General features: G+C 45.9%; 4 protein-coding genes across 4 annotated transcripts; 1 reads left to right on the forward strand and 3 right to left on the reverse strand.

Annotated features, from left to right (window-relative positions):
* The first annotated feature begins 461 nt into the window (after nucleotides 1-461).
* On the forward strand, nucleotides 462-2,642 carry LOC137908751 (zinc finger protein 658B). Its single transcript, XM_068753173.1, has 2 exons — nucleotides 462-660; nucleotides 1,039-2,642. Exons 1-2 carry the CDS (start codon nucleotides 462-464, stop codon nucleotides 2,640-2,642), a joined length of 1,803 nt encoding a protein of 600 aa, XP_068609274.1.
* A 1,752-nt stretch (nucleotides 2,643-4,394) lies between these two features.
* Nucleotides 4,395-5,285, reverse strand: hcar2 (hydroxycarboxylic acid receptor 2-). Its single transcript, XM_068753174.1, has one exon. It carries the CDS (start codon nucleotides 5,283-5,285, stop codon nucleotides 4,395-4,397), a length of 891 nt encoding a protein of 296 aa, XP_068609275.1.
* Nucleotides 5,286-6,706: 1,421 nt separating this feature from the next.
* On the reverse strand, nucleotides 6,707-13,612 carry sapcd2 (suppressor APC domain containing 2). The gene is made up of 6 exons (XM_068753009.1): nucleotides 12,801-13,612; nucleotides 10,782-10,915; nucleotides 8,817-8,966; nucleotides 8,557-8,658; nucleotides 8,245-8,364; nucleotides 6,707-8,158 (listed from the first exon to the last, which is right to left on the reverse strand). The coding sequence occupies exons 1-6, from the start codon at nucleotides 13,510-13,512 to the stop codon at nucleotides 8,030-8,032; spliced, it is 1,347 nt and encodes a 448-aa protein (XP_068609110.1). The 5' UTR covers nucleotides 13,513-13,612; the 3' UTR covers nucleotides 6,707-8,029.
* A 2,693-nt stretch (nucleotides 13,613-16,305) lies between these two features.
* Nucleotides 16,306-17,808, reverse strand: tmem141 (transmembrane protein 141). Its single transcript, XM_068753225.1, has 5 exons — nucleotides 17,674-17,808; nucleotides 17,456-17,522; nucleotides 16,764-16,847; nucleotides 16,553-16,663; nucleotides 16,306-16,385 (listed from the first exon to the last, which is right to left on the reverse strand). Exons 1-5 carry the CDS (start codon nucleotides 17,761-17,763, stop codon nucleotides 16,324-16,326), a joined length of 414 nt encoding a protein of 137 aa, XP_068609326.1. The 5' UTR covers nucleotides 17,764-17,808; the 3' UTR covers nucleotides 16,306-16,323.
* Between the last annotated feature and the right edge of the window lie 1,656 nt (nucleotides 17,809-19,464).

Consider the following 19,464-nt stretch of genomic DNA (forward strand, 5'->3'; position numbering starts at 1 on the left):
TGATTGAAGAAGGCAAAAATAATTTACTTGTTAAACTAGTTAAGTATTAGTTAATAGTATTAATTACAGTCAAGATATTATCGTAAACACTCTTATACTGGAATGTGTTATTAGTTAGCTTTACCTACAACCTGTAGAGCAGTGTTAGCATGAATAATTTTGTTGTTAAAATATTAGTATTACTAAGCATTGATGTGAACATTCAGGTCGTTGAAGTGAGTTGGTTGTTAACTATTATCAGATTTAGAAGTGGTACCCGCAAATGTATCCTCAGTAATAAAACTGTTCCACTCCGCGCCGGTAGGGGCGCTACAGCTCGTAGCAAAAACGCTTACGTCACATTCATGCGACTGTATTTGCTTTGTTTGTTCCGTACACGGCAGCAGAGCAGCAAAAACGCACTTTAAACTAGAAATTCTTCAGATGATAACATAAAAATAAAAAAAACCTCTTCGTGTAACATGGCCAGGTCAAATAATCTGAAGATCTTCCTGGAGTCATCTCTGAACGAGATCTTCAAGGCGACCATCAGCGACATCTTGGAATCAGTGGACCGGACCCTGTCAGAATACCAGGGCACGATCCAGACGATCGAGTCCGAGAACGAGGACCTGAAGCGGCTGCTGTTTGCACAGAATAACACGGAGTCTGTTGTTAAAGGTATTGTAGGGATATAATATACATATACCTCGTCGCATAATAGAGTGGTTGTTATTACCTAAGTAATAATAATGTTATCTTCACATTATCCTGCCAAGATTAGTAATAGTACCACGACATAAGCAGTTCTACAAACACCCAGTAAGCCCTCTCCGAGTGAAGATGTGCATTTATAATATGAGTTTTTTTTTTTACAAAATTATAAATCAGTAGCTTTTATTTTATTTGCTGCCCTCCATGTGAACGGCAAATTAAAGACTGCATTGTGTTTTCAGGCTATTTAATAATTCCTATTAGATTAAAACAGCTTTTAAATTGATCAGCTAATGAGACTTTTGCTTTTTTGTCTTCATCATTTTGGCCTTACATTTTTTACAGATGCTTGTGAACAAGATGCCGCTGAAACCCTTTCCATTCCCGGATGGAGCAGCCATCCCTTCGTCTCCAGCCAGGGCACGTTCAAGTTGTCCATATGCAGCAGTGACAAAAAGAGCTTCAGGAGAAAGCGCAAAGATAAAGCAAAGAAGAGCATATCCCCGGCCTCCTTCGTACTGCAGACTGAAGGGCAGGCAGGAGAGCCGTGTGTCGATGTCTCCGGCCAAAATGCGTCTGTGAAAGCAGAGACCGGCCTGGATGAAAGCGGCGTTATCGACCTCTCGCAGCCTTCATCCCTTCTTGACGCGACAATGAGGCCAATAAAAAACGAGAGCGCAGAGGTTAGTTTGGATAATAATGAGGCATATCAACCTCTACCGCCATCTACAGGCCACAAACAGGACTCCACGGGCAGCAGCAGTGAGCATAAAGTCTGCATTTTTTCTGCCACCTACGTACAGGACGAACAGTCTCTTAAGGCGGAGGAAGAAGAGCAGCGTGGGGTGTTGCAATATGAGGATGAGGCGAAGGATGAGTTGATTTATTATGCTGAATCGCAAGCGGATGCCGAGGGGGCAAGAAGCCGGGTTGAAGCCGCACCGCCTGAGCAAAACGATTCAGCGTCCGCTCCCGCAGACGGGTTTCTGGAGATTCAGGACTACTTCTTGCGCTGCCCAGTCTGTCCCAAAACATTCAGTCGGGCAACCTCGCTCAACATTCACATCAAAGCTCACGGCGGCCAGAGAATCCACAGCTGCGTCTACTGTGGCAAGCGCTTCAGCCGGGCCGATCTCCTCAAATCCCACACGCACACCCACACCGGAGAAAGACCATACGGCTGCGCCTTGTGCAGCAAAACGTACGCCCATCCCGGTCAGCTCCGGATACACAAGCGTATCCACACGGGCGAAAAGCCCTATTCGTGCTCGCACTGCGGGAAGCGCTTCAACGAGCACAACCAGCTGAAAGTCCACTTGCGGACTCACACCGGGGAGAGGCCGTACAGCTGCCAGGAGTGCAGCAAAACGTTCAGCAACGCAGGCAACCTGCGGATCCACGAGCGGATCCACACGGGCGAGAAGCCGTACTGCTGCGCCCAGTGTGGGAAGAGCTTCAACGGCTTGGGCGACCTCAAGACGCACTACAGGATTCACACCGGCGAGAGGCCCTACAGCTGCGAGCTGTGCAAAAAGACCTTCAGCCAGACCGGCCACCTCACCATACACATGCGCATGCACACCGGGGAGAGGCCGTACAGCTGCGACGAATGCGGCAAGAAGTTCACGGTGGCCAGCAGCCTCAAACTGCACCAGAGGACCCACACGGGCGAGAAGGAGTACAGCTGCTCCTACTGCAGCAAGAGCTTCAGCAGGTCCAGCCACCTGAAGAGGCACGAGCTGGTCCACACCAAGGAGAAGGTCTTCCTCTGCAGCCAATGTGGGAAGACCTACACGGACCAGTCGTCTCTGAAGAAGCACCTGAGGACGCACACGTCTAAGGGCGAGGAGAGCCTCGGCGAGAGCGACGCGACCTCAGCGCGACCCCCGGCTTCGGACGCGCTTTCAGATTCTGAGAGAAGCCGCGAGCAAAATCTCGCAGATGAGTAAGACGAATTTGGAAATGTTGTATTTTGTGTTTTTTTTTACACAATCCTTAAGTCGAGGTCCGCGCTTTCATCCCATGTTAAACACAGGGCTGTTAGCATAAGATGCTAAGCTAAGGCGCTGTACTTGAAAGCTCTTGAAAAGGCAACTGAAATGAACAACTCTCGTAAAGGACGGAGTTTCCTCGTTCCAGATTGCGTGCGATGTTTGCGGTTACAGTACAATACTCTGTTGTCATATTTAGGCTGTGCTTTTAGTAGATCAAAGTATTTAAGAACACCATGTGATTGGTTGTTTTCGGTTCTTATACTCCTATTGTGCTCTTCGGAGCGGAAAGCGGGACCTTAAAGGAACAGCTCGCTTGTTGAACCGGCTGAATGTCACCACAGTGTTTGTGAATGTTGCCGTCCGACCAGGCTGCAGAAGCTCGATGCTGTAATCGCCGGTCCAGGTGTTTCACAGCTGGCCTTGACCTTTGACCTCCCATGGCTGAAAGAGTCGGTAGAAAATAGTCGTAGAATTTAGATGCTTTTACACTGATGAATAAAGACAGCCACCTCTAATATTGTTAGCCTAATAGCATAATCGCTAAAAGTCTTAGGTGATTCCTATTGATAATGCTAACGATATATATTGCTGTATATAGCTTTACCTGTTCAGTCAGTAGTTTGGTCCATTGAACTGGCAAGAATGTATTAATGTAGTAATATTACAGAAAACGATGTTATTTCACATATTGAGCATTGATTGACCAGCTTTAATCAAATAAGCCTTTTTTTGTTCATCTAAAACAAGTCAAACGTCAAGAGAATTTGTTTTAGTTTGTTTGCTCTTTCATCAGGACGCCTGTATTGTGATCAGCTGTGCACGTCTGGCACAGGAGTAAAACGCATACGACCATAGGGTTAGTGGTTGTCGTGGCTACCGTCTGATTTGTCTACACAGTAACGTGCATTAAAATATGAGTGTTACTATGATTGTACCGTAACGTTTTGTGATTTGTGACTAAATTAAAAGAGAAAAATCAAAGAAAAGACGGTTTGTGCCTTATTTAGTATGTGTATTTTAATTTAAGTGAAAAACAGTTGGTTTTTTTTATCTGTACGTTGGCTTAATAAAGTACAACATTCAGTGAGGGTTTTTTCTATGTTAACAGCAATTACAAAAGACAGAGAGACTCCTGTTGCCATGTTGTAATGTTTATATCCCTTAGAAGTATCGAGCATCTTCAAACATTACACATTTATGTCCTCTGTTTTCATTTGTATCTAAATAAACCTGAAGAAGAATGATGTGGAGAAAAAAAAATAGAAACGAGTGGAAATGCATCATGATCACAGTTTAATGATCTAAATGTTTAGTTTAAGGAATCAGTTCATCTGAAATGTCAATATAACATTTGTCTACACATCCCTATTGGATCTAGCACGGCGTTCCTTCCTGGTGAAGTGATCCCTTCACTCTGAATTATCTCCAGAAGTCCGTTGTTCTCCTTGTTACTAGTGGATTACCCGGAGTAACCAGGATAACATTTCATTATTGCGCGAGCAAAATTCAAGTCAGGCTGTTTCTAATCTAGTGATTGAATAGACTGCAGGGAACAAAGATCAGTTCCCAAAAGGTGAAGCCGTTGCCTTCTAAATACACACAAAAAAATTATATAAATCCAAACAGATCTTGTGCAGTTATCCTTAGCGGAGCGAGATCCCGTTGTGTTGAACAATAAATGTTTCCAGACGTGAAAAGAATTGGCTCCTACTGGATCCGGCTCGCGCTGCTCTGGCAGCAGTGGCGGCCGCATGGTTTCTCCTTGGACAGGTAGAGCATAGGCTGAATGCTGCTGCTGAAGTCCATCAAGCCAAAAGCCAAATAGTGAACGTAGCAGCGAAACACGTCGGGAGAGAAGTAGTGCTGGAAGGGGAACAGAGCGACGGGAGGGAAGTAGTTGAAGACGATGATGGCCAGGATGATGAGGACCATCTTGAAGGCTCTTTTCTTCACGGGATGCATCGCGTCCCTGCCGGTCCCAGACTGCTTCAGCAGCGCCCACAGGATGGAGATGTTACAGAACACCATGAAGGCGAACGCTGCCAGGATCATCGCCGTGAAGACCTTCTCAAAGTTGCGGATGTCGCCTACGCATTTAGCGGCAGCGTAGGCCACGATGATCAGCCAGACGAGGAAGGCCAGGGCCGCCCTGTGTTTGCGGTCTTTCAGCTCTGTGAAGGTGACGGGGTGGACCACGGCCATGTAGCGGTCCAGGCAGATGCAGGAGAGGAAGAGCGGCGAGGAGTCCTTCATGCCGTAGAAGAAGCGCAGGACGTACCAGGTGCTGCTGGTGGTGAGGAAGACGATGCTGGCCAGCTCCAAGGGGGGGGTGAGACAGAAGAGAGCGTCCAAGACGGCCAGGTGGAGGATGAAGATGTCCGAGGTGGAGGAGTCCCCCTTGTTCTTACGGATGAGCCACAGCACCATGAGGTTGGCAGGGATGCCCAGGAACATGTTGATGAACTGCAGGCCCAGATACCAGATGAGAACCGCAGGCATGTCTTTGCAGCGCTCGTACACCAAGCTGCCTCCGTCGGTGGCGTTCAGGGGCCTGTGAGAGGCCACGAGCACCGAGGAGTTCATGAAGAGAAGCTCCATGGTTGGGGAGGTCGGAGGTCGTCAAGAGGGAATCGGAGAGACGGCGATCTGCCAGATGAGACGAGGAGAGCAGGGTCAGTTATTAGATGCTTCAATGAAACACCTTAGAGGTGAGTCCCAAGAATAGTGTTAGTAGGTTATAACATAACTAAGACACTACATAGGGGGGGGGGCATTAGATAATAGCAGCATTTGTTCTGTTCTTAAAAACAGGGACAAACCAAGTAATCTATTTTTAGTTTTAGTTTTTAATTGAAGTTTTCTTGTTTGTATTGACCTTTATTAGTGCATCACTGTTTTTGATCATGCAGCCTGCTCTACTATGTTTTACGACCTTTTTCATCTGTAGTGGTCGTCAAGCCTCCGAAGCAGTGATGACAAAAAAAATCATGAATTTTCTAACATCCTCCTCAGTAGAAACCAGCCTAATCCAATGAGATAAATATTGTCACAGGTTTGCTAAATTCCACGTCGGAGCAGAAACACATATTTTGCACAATTCGCCGCCGTCACACAGAGAAATGTCAAAATACTGTAAGTAAATGAGGACAGTCTTTAAACAAATGAGGTACAGAATGTAAAAAGAAATGTCTTTACTTGACCAGAGGGACTATTAAAAACCACAATGACACCCACCTGTGCATCAGGATGCAGCACCTTCCTGGATGGGACCAGTACTCCTTGTAGCTCCTATGCAGGCATTCCCTGCTCCTGTGTGGGCAAATACTGAGCCCTCTCCTCAAAATGAATGAAAAGCATCTTTTGCAAAATGACACAACACTTTAGGGATGCTGCTCCATTCCGATCATCCAATCAGAGCGTCGACACAAGGGGGTGGCAGCAAAGGAGTTCCCTCCAGGTGCCACAATGTGTGTTTTTTGTTGTTGTTTTTTTTGCCCCTCCTGTACATTTATCACACATTTGCTATGAAAAATATATGATATGATTATTAAAGAAGGTTAAAATGACTGGGGGGGGGGGGCTAGATGTGTCGAACAGATTTAACTGTGTCGTGGCAAGCCATCATTCATTACCACCAATGTCAGTGATGCAACAAATGAACAGCGCCTGACGGAAAATCAGCAGGTAAACAACTGATGCAAAGAAAATCATCTCTGATTCAATTCCGTGCAACCTCAGGTAATGTTACATGAAGCTACAGTACTTATATTTGGAGAAATCTGACGTCCATAAAAAGAACAACAAACTTTTGTTGCTTTTCAAAGCATAATTCTAAAGGTTGGAACATCTTTTTTTCCCCAATTATTGTGGTTTTCAAATGAGGAAAAACATTATGAAATGGTTTATATTTGTATGCACTTTTCTGGTTTAAAATGATCCAAAGCCACCTTTGTCCTATTTAAATGCAGGTTCAGACTCCTACTATTGTAAACATCATGAAATAAAGAACCAAAGACAAGTTTGTTTGGTCATATTTATTATTTTCCATTCCCTCAGTGGGGGGAAGGAAAAAAAAAAGTTTCACTCCCACATAATGTAGTTCGAGCAGCAAGAAAACAACACACAATAACATGGTAAGTGCAGTCATCCAAGCGGTACCATAGATCCATTACAACACTACAATGTTGCTGCTTGTTTTTTCTACCACCACCCACTTACTAATTCTACTTGTAAACTAGCGGATGGCTTTACAGTTTAAAGAGTTTACAGTTTTAGAATAAAGCAAACAGACACTTACAAGGGCCTTTTCTTTTTCTACATCTGTGCTAACATTTAATCTCCAGGTTTTAAAATCTCCTCACACTTTCAAACAGAAATTGTTACCTATGTAAGGAATCCACTGAAACACATATAGGGGGGGGGGGGGGGGGGTCTGTTTTTTTTATTTTATCTGCAACCAAGGAGCTCGATCTCCGACACATTCACCGTCTGCCATATTTATCCTCCTCTGCTCTCGTCTTACGTGCAAACTCCCAATCTTTTCTCACCCACCTCTGCCTCTGGCGACGACGGCTTGTAGGCCCGTTTCTTCTTTCAGTCCGTTAAAGGTCATAAAATGAAACATGCTGCTGAAGGATAAATGCTCTCTTCCAGTAATTCCCCTCCTAAGACCCACGTGTCTGGGGAAGCATAGCATCATACAGGAAGTAATATACACAAAAGACGTGGGCGAAGTTACCTCATTTAGATCCAAGTACCAAAATGTAAAAATATTTGTTTTGCTAAAATGCTAATTGACAGGTCACAGCAAGCAGATGCATCTGGTAGTGTTGTATTTGAATTGTAAAAAACACGGTATGCTATTCCATTAGAAACCCCCCCTCCTCATTGTCCATTTTGGACCACTATGTTAAAGTTAATGTGTTTTCCGCTGCCTGTGCAGTCGAGCAGCAGAAGTGAGTCTCGTGGGAGTGGGAGTGGAAATTTTGCAGATGCTGTAATCCTGCAAGAAATGGAGCAACGCGATCTGTGGAAACCCTGCTGGGCATCTTGAAAGAGTTCCAGCGGGAACATGGGTTCCATCTGTTCAGGGAAAAAGTGGAGGCAGCAGTCCAAGAGCCGTTTCTTGTGACTCTTTCTCGCGGAGTATTTGAACCCGGGTAGTGCGCGGTTTGGTTTGGAGCGGTCCGTGCCGCCGCAGGTCGTGGCTGGCGGCGCTTTCACTGCCACAGGCGCGGGTAAACGATCCAGTCTCGGTCTTTTTTTGTTTTACTCCAGAGAGACCAGTTTGGTTGCTGGCTGAAACGCGGTGATGTCAGCGGTCTGGCGGAGCGTAACCGTCCTCAGATGAACGTGGAATCCATGGTGCTGGTGTCCTGCGCGCTCCGAGCCCGGGCCTCGAAAAGCTGTTTTATTAAGGACGACTTCTCCTGCTCCAGCTGGGCGATCCGCTCGCTCCTCTCCGTCACCTCCTTTGAGGAAGGAGACGAAATAGCACAAATAAGTAAATCAATAAAACGTGATCGACGGCGCCCTCGGTCCTAACGGCAGTTGAGACCTGCGTGAGGAGGCGGTTCTGCTCCTTCAGTCTCTGCATGGCTTGCGGGGGGGCCGGACCTGGAGGCTGCGGGTTAGCCGGAGAGCCCGCCGCCTGGGCGGTGCCGGGAGGGAATGACTGCTGGGAAGGAAGGAAGGTTACCGGGTCGAGGGTTAACACGGACAGAACGCAGAGTGTGAAGCAAACTCCGTCATCACCTCGTACCGCCCTCATAATCTGCCCCCATTAGGGCAACTTCATGAGGATGAGAATCTCGGTTTGACCTTTGATCCGTAGCACCAAGAATCACGTCAGTTTGGACGCGGCACTCACCATCCCAGTGCAGGAAATAAGGTCGTTGAGGCAGCGGTTGACTTCTTGCAATTTGGGTATGAGGGCATTCATGCGACTCTGACTGGCCTCCGTGAAGAAGTCCTGTTTGGGGGGGGGGGGGGGGGGGCAATCGTAAATATTCTCCAAAGCACTAAATGGCCCGAAATACAACACAAGGAGGAAGAATTCACCAAACCAAGGGCAAGCCGAGGTAACGTTTTGTGTTACGCACATCTTCTCCGAGTGCCAACGCGTCTCACCGTGCAGGGGGAGGAGCTCTGGCCGACCTGGCGCTGCCTCTCTGTCACGTTGTGGATTTGGCCCTGGTACCAGTCCCGGGCCTGCTCCACCACCTCCAGGCCGGCCAGCAGCGAGTCCTTCTCCTGCTCCAGCTCCTTCATTTGCTTCAACTGTGTGAGTTACGGGTTATAAAAAGGGAGGTGACGTTATATATATATATATATATATATATATATATATATTAAAAACTCAAATCAACTTGAAGTCACAGATCAGCAAAGTCAATTTCACCCCCCCCCCCCCCCCCCAAGATCAGTTCTCAGGATTGCTTCTGGCCCATGAGACTCACACTCTCATATTTTCATGAGAGCATCTGCTGCAAACTCTTTGTGCCAGCAGAGACAATAGCGCCATCCTGAACAATGTTTAGAGAAGCAATCAGCCCGGCGTCATGGCAACCATGCAGCAAACTAAGAATGGAGTAAACAGCAGACCCATGTGTGTGTGTGTGTGTGTGTGCGCGCACGCGGACCCCAGCAAGGCTGCATTGAGTTATGCTGACCACGCTGCACACAGCCACAGTCCAGGCCTCACTGTTGGCATTCAGCCACCTTGTGTGTGTCATCTTTCTCTCCATCCCTCCATTCCTCCATCCCTCCATCCCCCGTGGCGTTCAGAGCATTCCACTGCTAAAGCTGGTTAAAACACGGCCACAGATGTTTAAGAAAGTAAAGCGAAAGGAGGACAAAGGACTCCTAAGAGGAGTCTAAAACCAAACCCCAAAGAGTCTGAAGGGAGCGTTGCACAGGCAGGAAAAACAAGGAGGCGGTGCTAAAGAGGAAAGGGGGGGGGGGGGGGGGGTCGGAGGGTCCGTGTCTAGAATAAGCATGACCCAGTGGTAGTCCTCATCATGTTACCGTGCATGTATGGTTGTGTGTCGGCTGAATGGGAAAAGGCGTGATGACGCACAACAATGCACGCACACACACACACACACACACGAACATGAAACCCATTGCACAAGTTAAAAACACAGGGTGAAGGAGGGCCGCCTTTCTAACGCGCCCGAAACGTGTCCAACATGAAAAGGAGGACGAACAGACATCGGACACGGATTCATCTGTCGGACCGTTTTCTGATCCGTTAAGGTCACTTCTTCAAGTTGCATCCAACCAATCAGAAAAAATAATAAAGGAGATACTGAACTCAACATCACAATTAGAGCGAGAAGAGAATATTTAAAAGAAACACGATTAGCCGACGTTTGTCGCGTCCATGAAACTAAATCCTCTTCAGACTCCGACAATTAACAAAAGACGAACACGGCTCCTGTAAGACGAGTAGCAAAAACATCCAATAGAATGTTCCTTTGCTCCCCCCCCCCCCCCCCCCCTCGTCCTACTCACCCACAGGAAAAAGTGCAGAGCCTTGCTGCTGTAGAGACTACTGCTGAGGGGGATGAAGACAGTCGTGTAGGCAGCCCACACAGCCGTCCAGGCTGGGCCGGGCCGGCCAAGCGAGCCCCCTGCTTCTACCAGGCCTCGGGGCCCGACCCGGCTCACTACCATCAAGGCGGCTGTGGGCCAAGCCAAAGTGGCCAGGGTGGGAGGGCCCGGGGGGGAAGGGGGGGAGGAGGAGAGGGGCAGGGAGGAGGGCCCCCGAGACAGGAGGCTAAGAGAGACAGAGACGGCAATACAAAGAGGGAGAGGAGCAAAGTAGAGAGTGAGGGGGGGGGGGGGGGGGGGGGACCGAGTGTGAGGAGAGGCATGAGCGTGGGAGGAGCAGCGTGTGTGTGTGGGTTGGGGGGTGGGAGGAGAATGTGGGGGGGCCCCAATGGAGATGAGCTTGTTCTAGAAAGTTTTTTTTTTATTGTGACATCGTCTGGAATCATTTCTCCACATCATTTAAAACGTTCCACCTCTGACGTTTTACCGCTAAGCCGAGGGTCATTATCAACGGCCGGGTTCGTGTCTTTGGATACCAACCATTCCGTAATCAACCCCGTTGGATATGGTGTGTCGCCGCTGCTCTTCCCGACTCCGCCCCCGCCGCCTGGAGCCGCCGGTGAATCCGGTCGCAGATTCGCTCTGGGATCTCGGTAAACCCGAGTTGGCAACACCTGGCGGAAACAGATTGAGCAAGCGTCAGTGCGGGGCTGGAATGCAAGATGGAATCCCGTCGGTCGAACGGGATTTGCATGAATATAACTGTGAATATAACACCACATATTATGACTCACTGCTTAATTAGAGTCAAACCGCTGCATCATCTCAAAATTATGTACATTCCGGGTGATATAAGCACTTCTTTAATAAAATGCTATTTGAATTTTAATGACTCAGATATTGTGAGATTTAGTTTTTCTCACATCTGTAAGCAGGCAGTCAAGAAATAAAAACTGAACACAAAATATTAGTTTGACAAGGAAATGCCTTCAGGCTGGAGGAGTTCACCACAGGGGGGCGCTGTTCTCCCACTGCTGTAGAAAAACCAGAGTCATAAAGGGGTCCAATCTGCACTATCAACCAAAATGTGTTCTGGATCTGAGCCATTAAAATTCTAACATTTCATTTTTTTTTCATTTCATTTTCTAACCGCTTAATCCGTTATCGGGTCGCGGGCCAAGCTGGAGCCAATCCCAGCAGTCAATGGGCGAGAGGCGGGGGACACCCTGGACAAGCCGCCAGTTCATCGCAGGGCAAATTCTAACATTGAAAAATCAATTTACGGATTCAAAGATCAACTCCGATTCACTTTTACGTTTCATGGATGGCGTATAAAGATACCAAGAAGAATTTATCGAGAACCTTTTGAAATTTAACACACGGGAATATTAGAACAATTCCTTTCATTCCGTAGCAAGAGCCGTGAATTGAGTTTGGGCCTCAGACTCCTCCCACGTCTGACCACGTTTGTTCGAATCCCCCCGGATGGATGCCACTTTGCCTTTCAGCTGGACGGGAGAAATCGCTGCAGTTAAGTCTTTTGCGGAAAAAGCTCATTCATAGCTTTGGAAAGAGATGTCGAATCCAAAAAAAAATCATGCGCCAATTTACAAGGATTGACCACTGTGACCGTGCCCGTAATCTCTCACACGCAAGCCAACGCCTTTCGGATTAGGCCAGATTACATCCTACAGGCTTTTCGCCTCCGTCGCTTTTCCTTTTGGAGAAACTGCTTTGACGCAGGCAGCGATGGAAGCCCCGCAGGCGCAGGAGACTCTGCAAGCGTCATTCTTAATTCTCCCACGCAGGCCTGCCTGGCTGGCTGGCTGGACAGAGATCAGGAAAACTCACTCCGGATGAACGCGTTTGTTCTTTCATGCATTTTATTCATGAGCGAACGAAAGAGAGAGAGGGATGCGAAATCACATCCTGAACGATCAAGATAAGGAGCCGGCGCCGAGACTCTCTCAGATGTAAATCAATGAAACCGACATCCGTACGACGACGTGGAAAACCGGGATGAACAAACACGCAGCATCCGACCATCGAGCTGTGTGTTCCCTCAGAGATTGCTACATGTCTGCAGGAATTTCTGGCACGACCTCTGACCTGACCCGAAGGTTAACAACGTCCATGGTTCATTCGGACGCCCCCAGCTTTGCAGCAGGACCTCCTAAAGACGGGACATTATGACACCGATACCTGAGACGGGACCTTTGTCACAAACCAAAGGAACATTTGCGTTGAGGCGAGGCCTTTAATAATGTTTACCGTCACACAGACGTACATTTTAAATTCATGTGTGGTCTAAATTAAATCATAGTCAGAATGAAGCTAGTAAAACTGGACCGGCCATCATAAAGTGTAATCAAAGTCCAAGCTCTTCTGATCTAAAAGAGGTTAAATTCTGTTTAATTAAACTAAAACAATAGTTTATTTATAGTTTTATAACATTTAAACTAATGCAGGAATAAAAGAGGTTAAGTTCAGTTTAATTAAACTAAAATAATAGTTTATTTATACTTTTATAACATGTCCCGACTCGGGTGTCACACTCACTTGGTCCGTGTGGCCCCGGTGACTCCAGAGCGAGCGAATCAACGGTCCGGACCCGACTCTGCTGCGGCTGCGTCGGCTTGATGTCGTGAGCCGGTTCGGCCCGGTAGCACCCCCCACCCGCAGGGTACCCGACCCCCTCCCCGGACCGGGCCCGGCCCTGCAGGGAGGACGCCCGCTGCTGCTGCTGCTGCTGCTGCTGCTGCTGCTGCTGCTGGATGTTCGCCGCGTTGCTCGGCCCCAGAGGACGGACCTTATTCTCGGCCCGCGCCCCGACGCCGCACGCGGACAACGGCGCGGGTTTGGGGAGTCGCTTCGGCGCCTGGGCCCCGAAGTGGGGGCCGTTCTCCGGGTTGAGCATGGAGTACCGGAGCCCCGCGACGAACCGCTCGAACGTGAGGCAGCCATGCGGCGGGGTGACCCGCCGGAGGCAGCCCAGCACCCCGCCGGGCAGGTCGCGGGTGTCCGCGCCCTGCCAGCGACTCTCGATCTCCGCGATGTGCACGTAGCCGCGCCCGGAGTCGTCCAATATGTCAAACAGGGTCCTCAGACTGTGCAGGAACGCTTTGGGGAGGCCGTCTGTTGAGTAGTCCGTGTCCTTCCGGTGCACTTTGATCGTTTTAAAAGCCTCCGCCACGTCTCTCTGTCCGACCGGACCGAACGTCGCCGACGTCCCGTTCAGTTTGCAGCTTTGGTCGGTCGCTATCAGAGCCATAGCTGTTCTATCAATAAAAACACACGTCTGAATACACCGGAGAATTAAATTAAGCAAAAATGCATAATCCGCGTAACGACTTCTATGTTTTCTTTTTCGTTTTTTTTATCGTCCAACGCGGCCACCGTCCCGACAAAACTCTGCCGCTCCGTGATTCATACTTTCTGTTTTCTGGCGTGGAGGACCGCCCCCTCATCGAGAGTGCGTGCGCCCCATTGGTCGCGGTCAGCACGAGCTCGACGTTCATTGGTTCAGGCCTGCGGAAGTCTCTAGTTTGATTTGTGTCTTTGTTATTACTCATGAACCCGTTTCCAGATCCACGGAGCCCCCCCCCCCCCCCCCCACGTCACGTCACAGTTTGGAATGTGAAACTTTTTGTTCTACACTATCAAATAAACATTCTTCTCCTTGATTAGGTTTGACTGTGGGGTGGAATGTTCATTTATACATTCATGATCCACCATTGTTATACTTACTGGAGCATGTTAAGCCTGGTCTGAATAAAATGATGATTAATCCACATAAAGGGGTCAAGCACACACACACACACACACACACACACACAGATTACAAACCTGAACTAGCAACGCATTTGCAGTAAATGTCATAGTAATACATATTTATTAAAGTGGAATGGAATGCAATATTTGGATTATACAGTATCTACTTCATCTATTCCGTGCAGCGAGACCCACACGTGGATGCAGATTCTTTTTTTTTCACAATATATAGGTAAACACCAAGGTATGGTATACTGTACTGTGTTCCATTGGATCCAGCATCTATAGATCAAAAGGAAACCACACTTTGTTATCCCCCCCCCCCCCCAGTGTTGTGACTGTAGCGTGTTTGCAAAGGTGCGCACTTGTTCATAGATAGCTTGTCAACATCTTTCATAATGTTGTTCTATTAAATGTTTTTGTATTTATGAATTTGAAGACAATGCATTAAAAAGGCAAAAAAAAAAATCAGCTGCTATCAAGCGACAACAATAAAGGCACATAATCCTGTCTCAACCCAGCGTAATCTCGGTTTCCCTCCCTGCACAGAAGGGGGTCCAACTTTTAACCATTTGTGGCACTTCAGGGACACCTTTTCTCTTTCTATCTTATATAATGAAGCAGAATAACTCCTAGCCTGTGCTCACAGCCTCACACACGTTTATCTCGGACTTGCCCAGACTTGAACTCGTACTCCATGCAACGCTTAAGCAGTGATTAACGTTGAAGATGCTGTCACACCGTCAATTCACTGACTTCGTGAAGAAGGAAGTGATTTTTCCTGTCTTACCAGATACTGACTCACATTTTCCCCTCACATGTTGATCAAATAAACTGTAGATTTTTCCTTTGTAAGGAGAGAAGCCAAAGGAAAGGGGCATTTACAATAAATAAACCCACACAGAAAATGTGAGTCAATCACACACCAGTTGTTGTTTTTTCGTTAACACATTATTTTTTGCAGAAATTGACTACAGCTTAATTGCTTTAAGGGCTTTTGTCGACTTGCATTTCAGGCTTGATTGTTACGTAACCAAAAAAATAAAAATACAGAAAGCAAGGACTGACGGGGAGACGTGCACTGTCTGATTGCAGCTCTGCTCAGTGTGATCGCTGGACTCAGGGGTCAGACAAACGAGCACTCACTCCTACTCTCATCATCGCTCTCCTCATTTTTGTCACGCACTAGAAACACACACACACACTTACAGCTTTGCAAACCCTGCCAACGGTTGCATGCAAAATGTTCAGTCCCCACCGGTGTACGTTATGGACATTGGACATGAGCCTCAGCCCCACTTTGTCAGTCAGTCGGCTCGTGTTATCTCACACAGTCGTCCCCTCATTATCTCCATTTTGTGTGCTGTTTCTCTAAATCACATCCTTCTGCAGCATGGGGGTGTGCACGTGACAACAGCTATGGGGAGCTTATTCAATACAAGCTTTCTTTTTCTTTTTTTAATGGTGAGAAACACACAAACAGAATTCAAAAGCATCCAGTTTTGGGAGTGTTAAATCAAATTTGAATTACAGTGGGAGGATGTGAGCAAGAGTGTGGGGGGGGTTGTAGATTAAACCAAAGCCAAAATCTTCCATATTTCAGATTGCTTTTACAACAAGGATCACCAGTGTGGATTTATTTTTTTTATTTCTATTACACATGCGAAAATGTGTCTCTCTGCACTCTTGTGTTTGTGCTTTCGGCTTTCAAAATCAGAGGAGCCTCTTTAGTGTGTTCTCTAAGGGGAATATGCCTGGACTTTGTTCGCTGCGTTCGCTCAAGGTGTTGAAGCATGCTTGAAAGGCTCTATTGTGCGACTGCTACACATCGCATGGCGCAGAGTTTATGTTACTGACACCTTATTGTGCAGAATGTTTCCTCTCTAGGGCATGATTACCAACACAAAATGATTCCGTTTCCACGGGGCATGAATGTAATAGATTTTTCTTTATTCCAAATTGTTCAGATAAAATATCTCATTTACATAATACAGATTTAGAGACATTCAGAATAAAGAATGTACGCAACTCAATGGGATCTGCAAAGAAAATTCAAAGAGACATAGCATATATATAATAATTAACTATTTGATCCTTGATTTTTATCCTCAGAGTGCTCTGATTCTTATTATTTTAGTTGCTATAAAATTGCTGAATTGTACTTTAATTCTGCGTGTTTATATATGCTCAATCAATGTGGAATAATCAATTGCAAGTAAACCGGAGAACCTGGAGAAAACCCACGCGGACACGGGGGAGAACATACAAGCTACACACAGATAGGATTCCATACATTGTTTAAAAAAAACGTTTATTCCATAACATCTCCATACTTTGTCTCCTTAGGCCCTTTTGGGCCGTCTGGTTTAGACTCTGAAAGACAAGGACAGAGACACGTCAACATTCAGTATTAAACTAAAACTGTTTAACTATTATGTCTGTAGATCAAAGGTGTCAACAATACCGATTAAAGGGGGAAAAAAATTTAACCATAGAAGTGTGTGCCTTCTCAGCAAGTCCGTTACAGCCGCTGTTCTCACCTTGTGGCGGCAATCTGTCGGGGACTTTTCCCGTTTCCAACAGCAACCAAAGGTCTGAGCATTTCTGTGTTTCCCACCGTGTAACTGCATAACTTCCAAATGACGAAACCACTGAGAGACAGGAGAGAAGCAGGTTAGCAAACCGCTGGCGAGACAAGATTAATTGATGGTACCCTGTGCTACTTTTGAAGGAATTTGTTTTATTTCCCACCGACTGAAATGAGAAGGTTCCACTGACGCGGATAAGGAAGCGTCCTCTGGAGAACCTTCTGAAAGCCAAATAAAGTGGCAACACCTGTGAAAGCAGCAAAGCACACATTCTCTATGACACATCCAGCAGGTGTGACCATGAACATTCTAAATGTATGTGGCTCCTACTATTCCCATATACAACACATGTGTACATTACCACAAGAACACGAGTCATTTGTAGCATTATTGTCAGATTACCCTTGTGTAAGATAGCTGTTGTTGTTTTTCCAAGTAGGGGAATCTATGAGGAGACTGGTAGCAATCCTAAGTATATTTTTATGAGGTTTTTCACTTCAAAGAGCAAGTTCAGACCAGAATATTGTCTGTTGTAGGAGTGAACTTCATTTAAATTTGTCAGAAACAAAAAAGTATACAACTATTCATCTTTTCTCATCTATTTTCTCCTATCAAATATTGTACAACATCATGAAAATAATAAGAATGAAAAAAATAAGAATGACTACATCACTGACACAGAAACATTTGGAAAATAGCGCCCTCCAGTGGCGCATTGATCCAAATACTGTTTCATCTGTTACATCAGTAAAACCGTTTACATTTAATTTCATACCTGTTAATTAAGTAATGACGAAACAATTGCAGTGAATTGCATGCTAGCGTAAATTATTGGAACATAAACACATCACTCACCAATTATAAAGGTCCCAGTCCCCTTCATGAAGGCGTGAGATTGACAGGCAACATAGCTCTCTAAACCCTAAAAGTGAGAAGGCACAACACGACAGCTTTTACTAAGCCATTCAAGCATTTATAGGCAGTTTATTTTAGCATTACACACGTTTACAGATGTTTAGCTGTTGATTCATTGAACTGTCAATGTCCTCTTGTCTAGAGAAAGAAAAACATACCGGATGTTTCGCTGCTAACGCATCGTCCACTTTTCTAATCCCGATATTAACCATTATTTGTCTATCGTGAAAGTGGAGGTTAAAAACCATTAAAGTTTTAGCACATACTGGAAGTGTTTACATAACATTACCCACTTCCGCGTTGCAAAGAAAGAAACTCAAGAGAAACCAAAAGAGAGGAGCGGTCATTTGAAACACTGCCATCTGGTGGAGGGGAGGTGTTACTGCAGCTTCTTCTTCTATCTTGCAATGTTAAGAAATTAGATAACAAAGCCATATCCAGATCTGCTTAAAAGTCATAATCCGTCCCTTATAACGTGACTTCTGGCCCATGAAAACCAAACCCTAGATATGAAATCACACACCCTGGAAAATATAATTCTAAAACACACAAGTGTTACACTGAAAAAAAAATATTGATAAGAATAGCACTAATAATAATAATCCTAACAGTAACATTAACATGCGTAACATGGTTTATTCAGACTATGTAGTTTAAATGCTAATATCACGACGGCTGCACTCCCTGTACCAAATACTACAGTGTGATTCTGTTATCCTTGTAATCAAACTTTAAAAGAAACAAAAGCTTTCCAACAGAGTGTTAAGGACCCATTAAACATATTCATCAGAAATGTTTCATTCCTAAATAAAGTCATCATGGGGCCCTATATTTGTGTCTGTTTAATGCCTCCCCACCGATGACCTCTGTCAACCCTTTGTTGAACCGCACCGTTGGCCGCACCGAAGCAAAGAGTAGCATAGAAAGCCTGGGATGAGCGAAAAACCAAGAGACAGATGGAGAGAATCCAAGCACTTCTGAGACTCTAGGGACAACACGGAGGCTAAAGTTACCAGACAGCTCCAGCAGAGTGGCAGGACATCTGTTACTTTGTTACACGGGGCAGTTCACCATCAACTCAGAGAATGTGGATTTAATCAGACTGAACATGGTGGCCGATGAAATATCAAGGTTCCGACAGCAGATGACCTCCGTCTGCTGCATTCTTCAGCAGAAACCACATGGATGAAAAGAATTTGCCATTAATGGACCAACACCCGTGGGGGTTAGAACTTTGGAGCTATTTTCTCTTTTGATTCAGTTATGAATAGAAAACACTGAAATTTGAAATGAATTTAACATAAAAAAAAAAAAAAACAGTTCCAACCAACTCCAACAAATGAGGTTCATTTTATTCATCATTTTACACTGGAAAAGCAACCGTCAGTTCTCCACCTGGACTTCTTTCCACTCAATGTAGCGCTTTATTTCTAAGTGATTAATATTTAAATTCTTACAAAATAAAACAAAGAGTTCAGATACAATCCGTACACTCCAAATCACACCCTTCCCATCAAACCCATCCATGACAAATATGGGAGCCAAATTTCTTTTAGTGCAGTGTTGAAAACCTGTTCACACACACGTAGAAAATAAATAATCAAGGAGCCGCACGTCCGTGAATCACATGCCAAGTGTCCGGGACTCCGCACGTAAGACACGACAAGCAGGTGTGCATTGTGGGTAATACTTGGAAGGCAGACCGTTGAGGATTAAATCAACACAGAACGATTTCACTAGGACTGTTGCGTCTTAAAAAAAAAAACATCTCTATAATAAAATTACCCAAATATGAGCAAAGTGGCAATTGCAAGTTTTACACCCCGAGATGTCTCTTACATGGAAGATTTTAGTGATAGTGATGGGTGTGCAGTGTTTCCCCAGGATGGACAACTCATTCATTATGGATACCCCCCCCCAGCATTAAAAAAATATGACATAAAAGGTCC

The sequence above is a fragment of the Brachionichthys hirsutus genome, chromosome 19, assembly GCF_040956055.1.
Source record: "Brachionichthys hirsutus isolate HB-005 chromosome 19, CSIRO-AGI_Bhir_v1, whole genome shotgun sequence".
In the NCBI taxonomy this organism is placed as follows: Eukaryota; Metazoa; Chordata; class Actinopteri; order Lophiiformes; family Brachionichthyidae; genus Brachionichthys; species Brachionichthys hirsutus.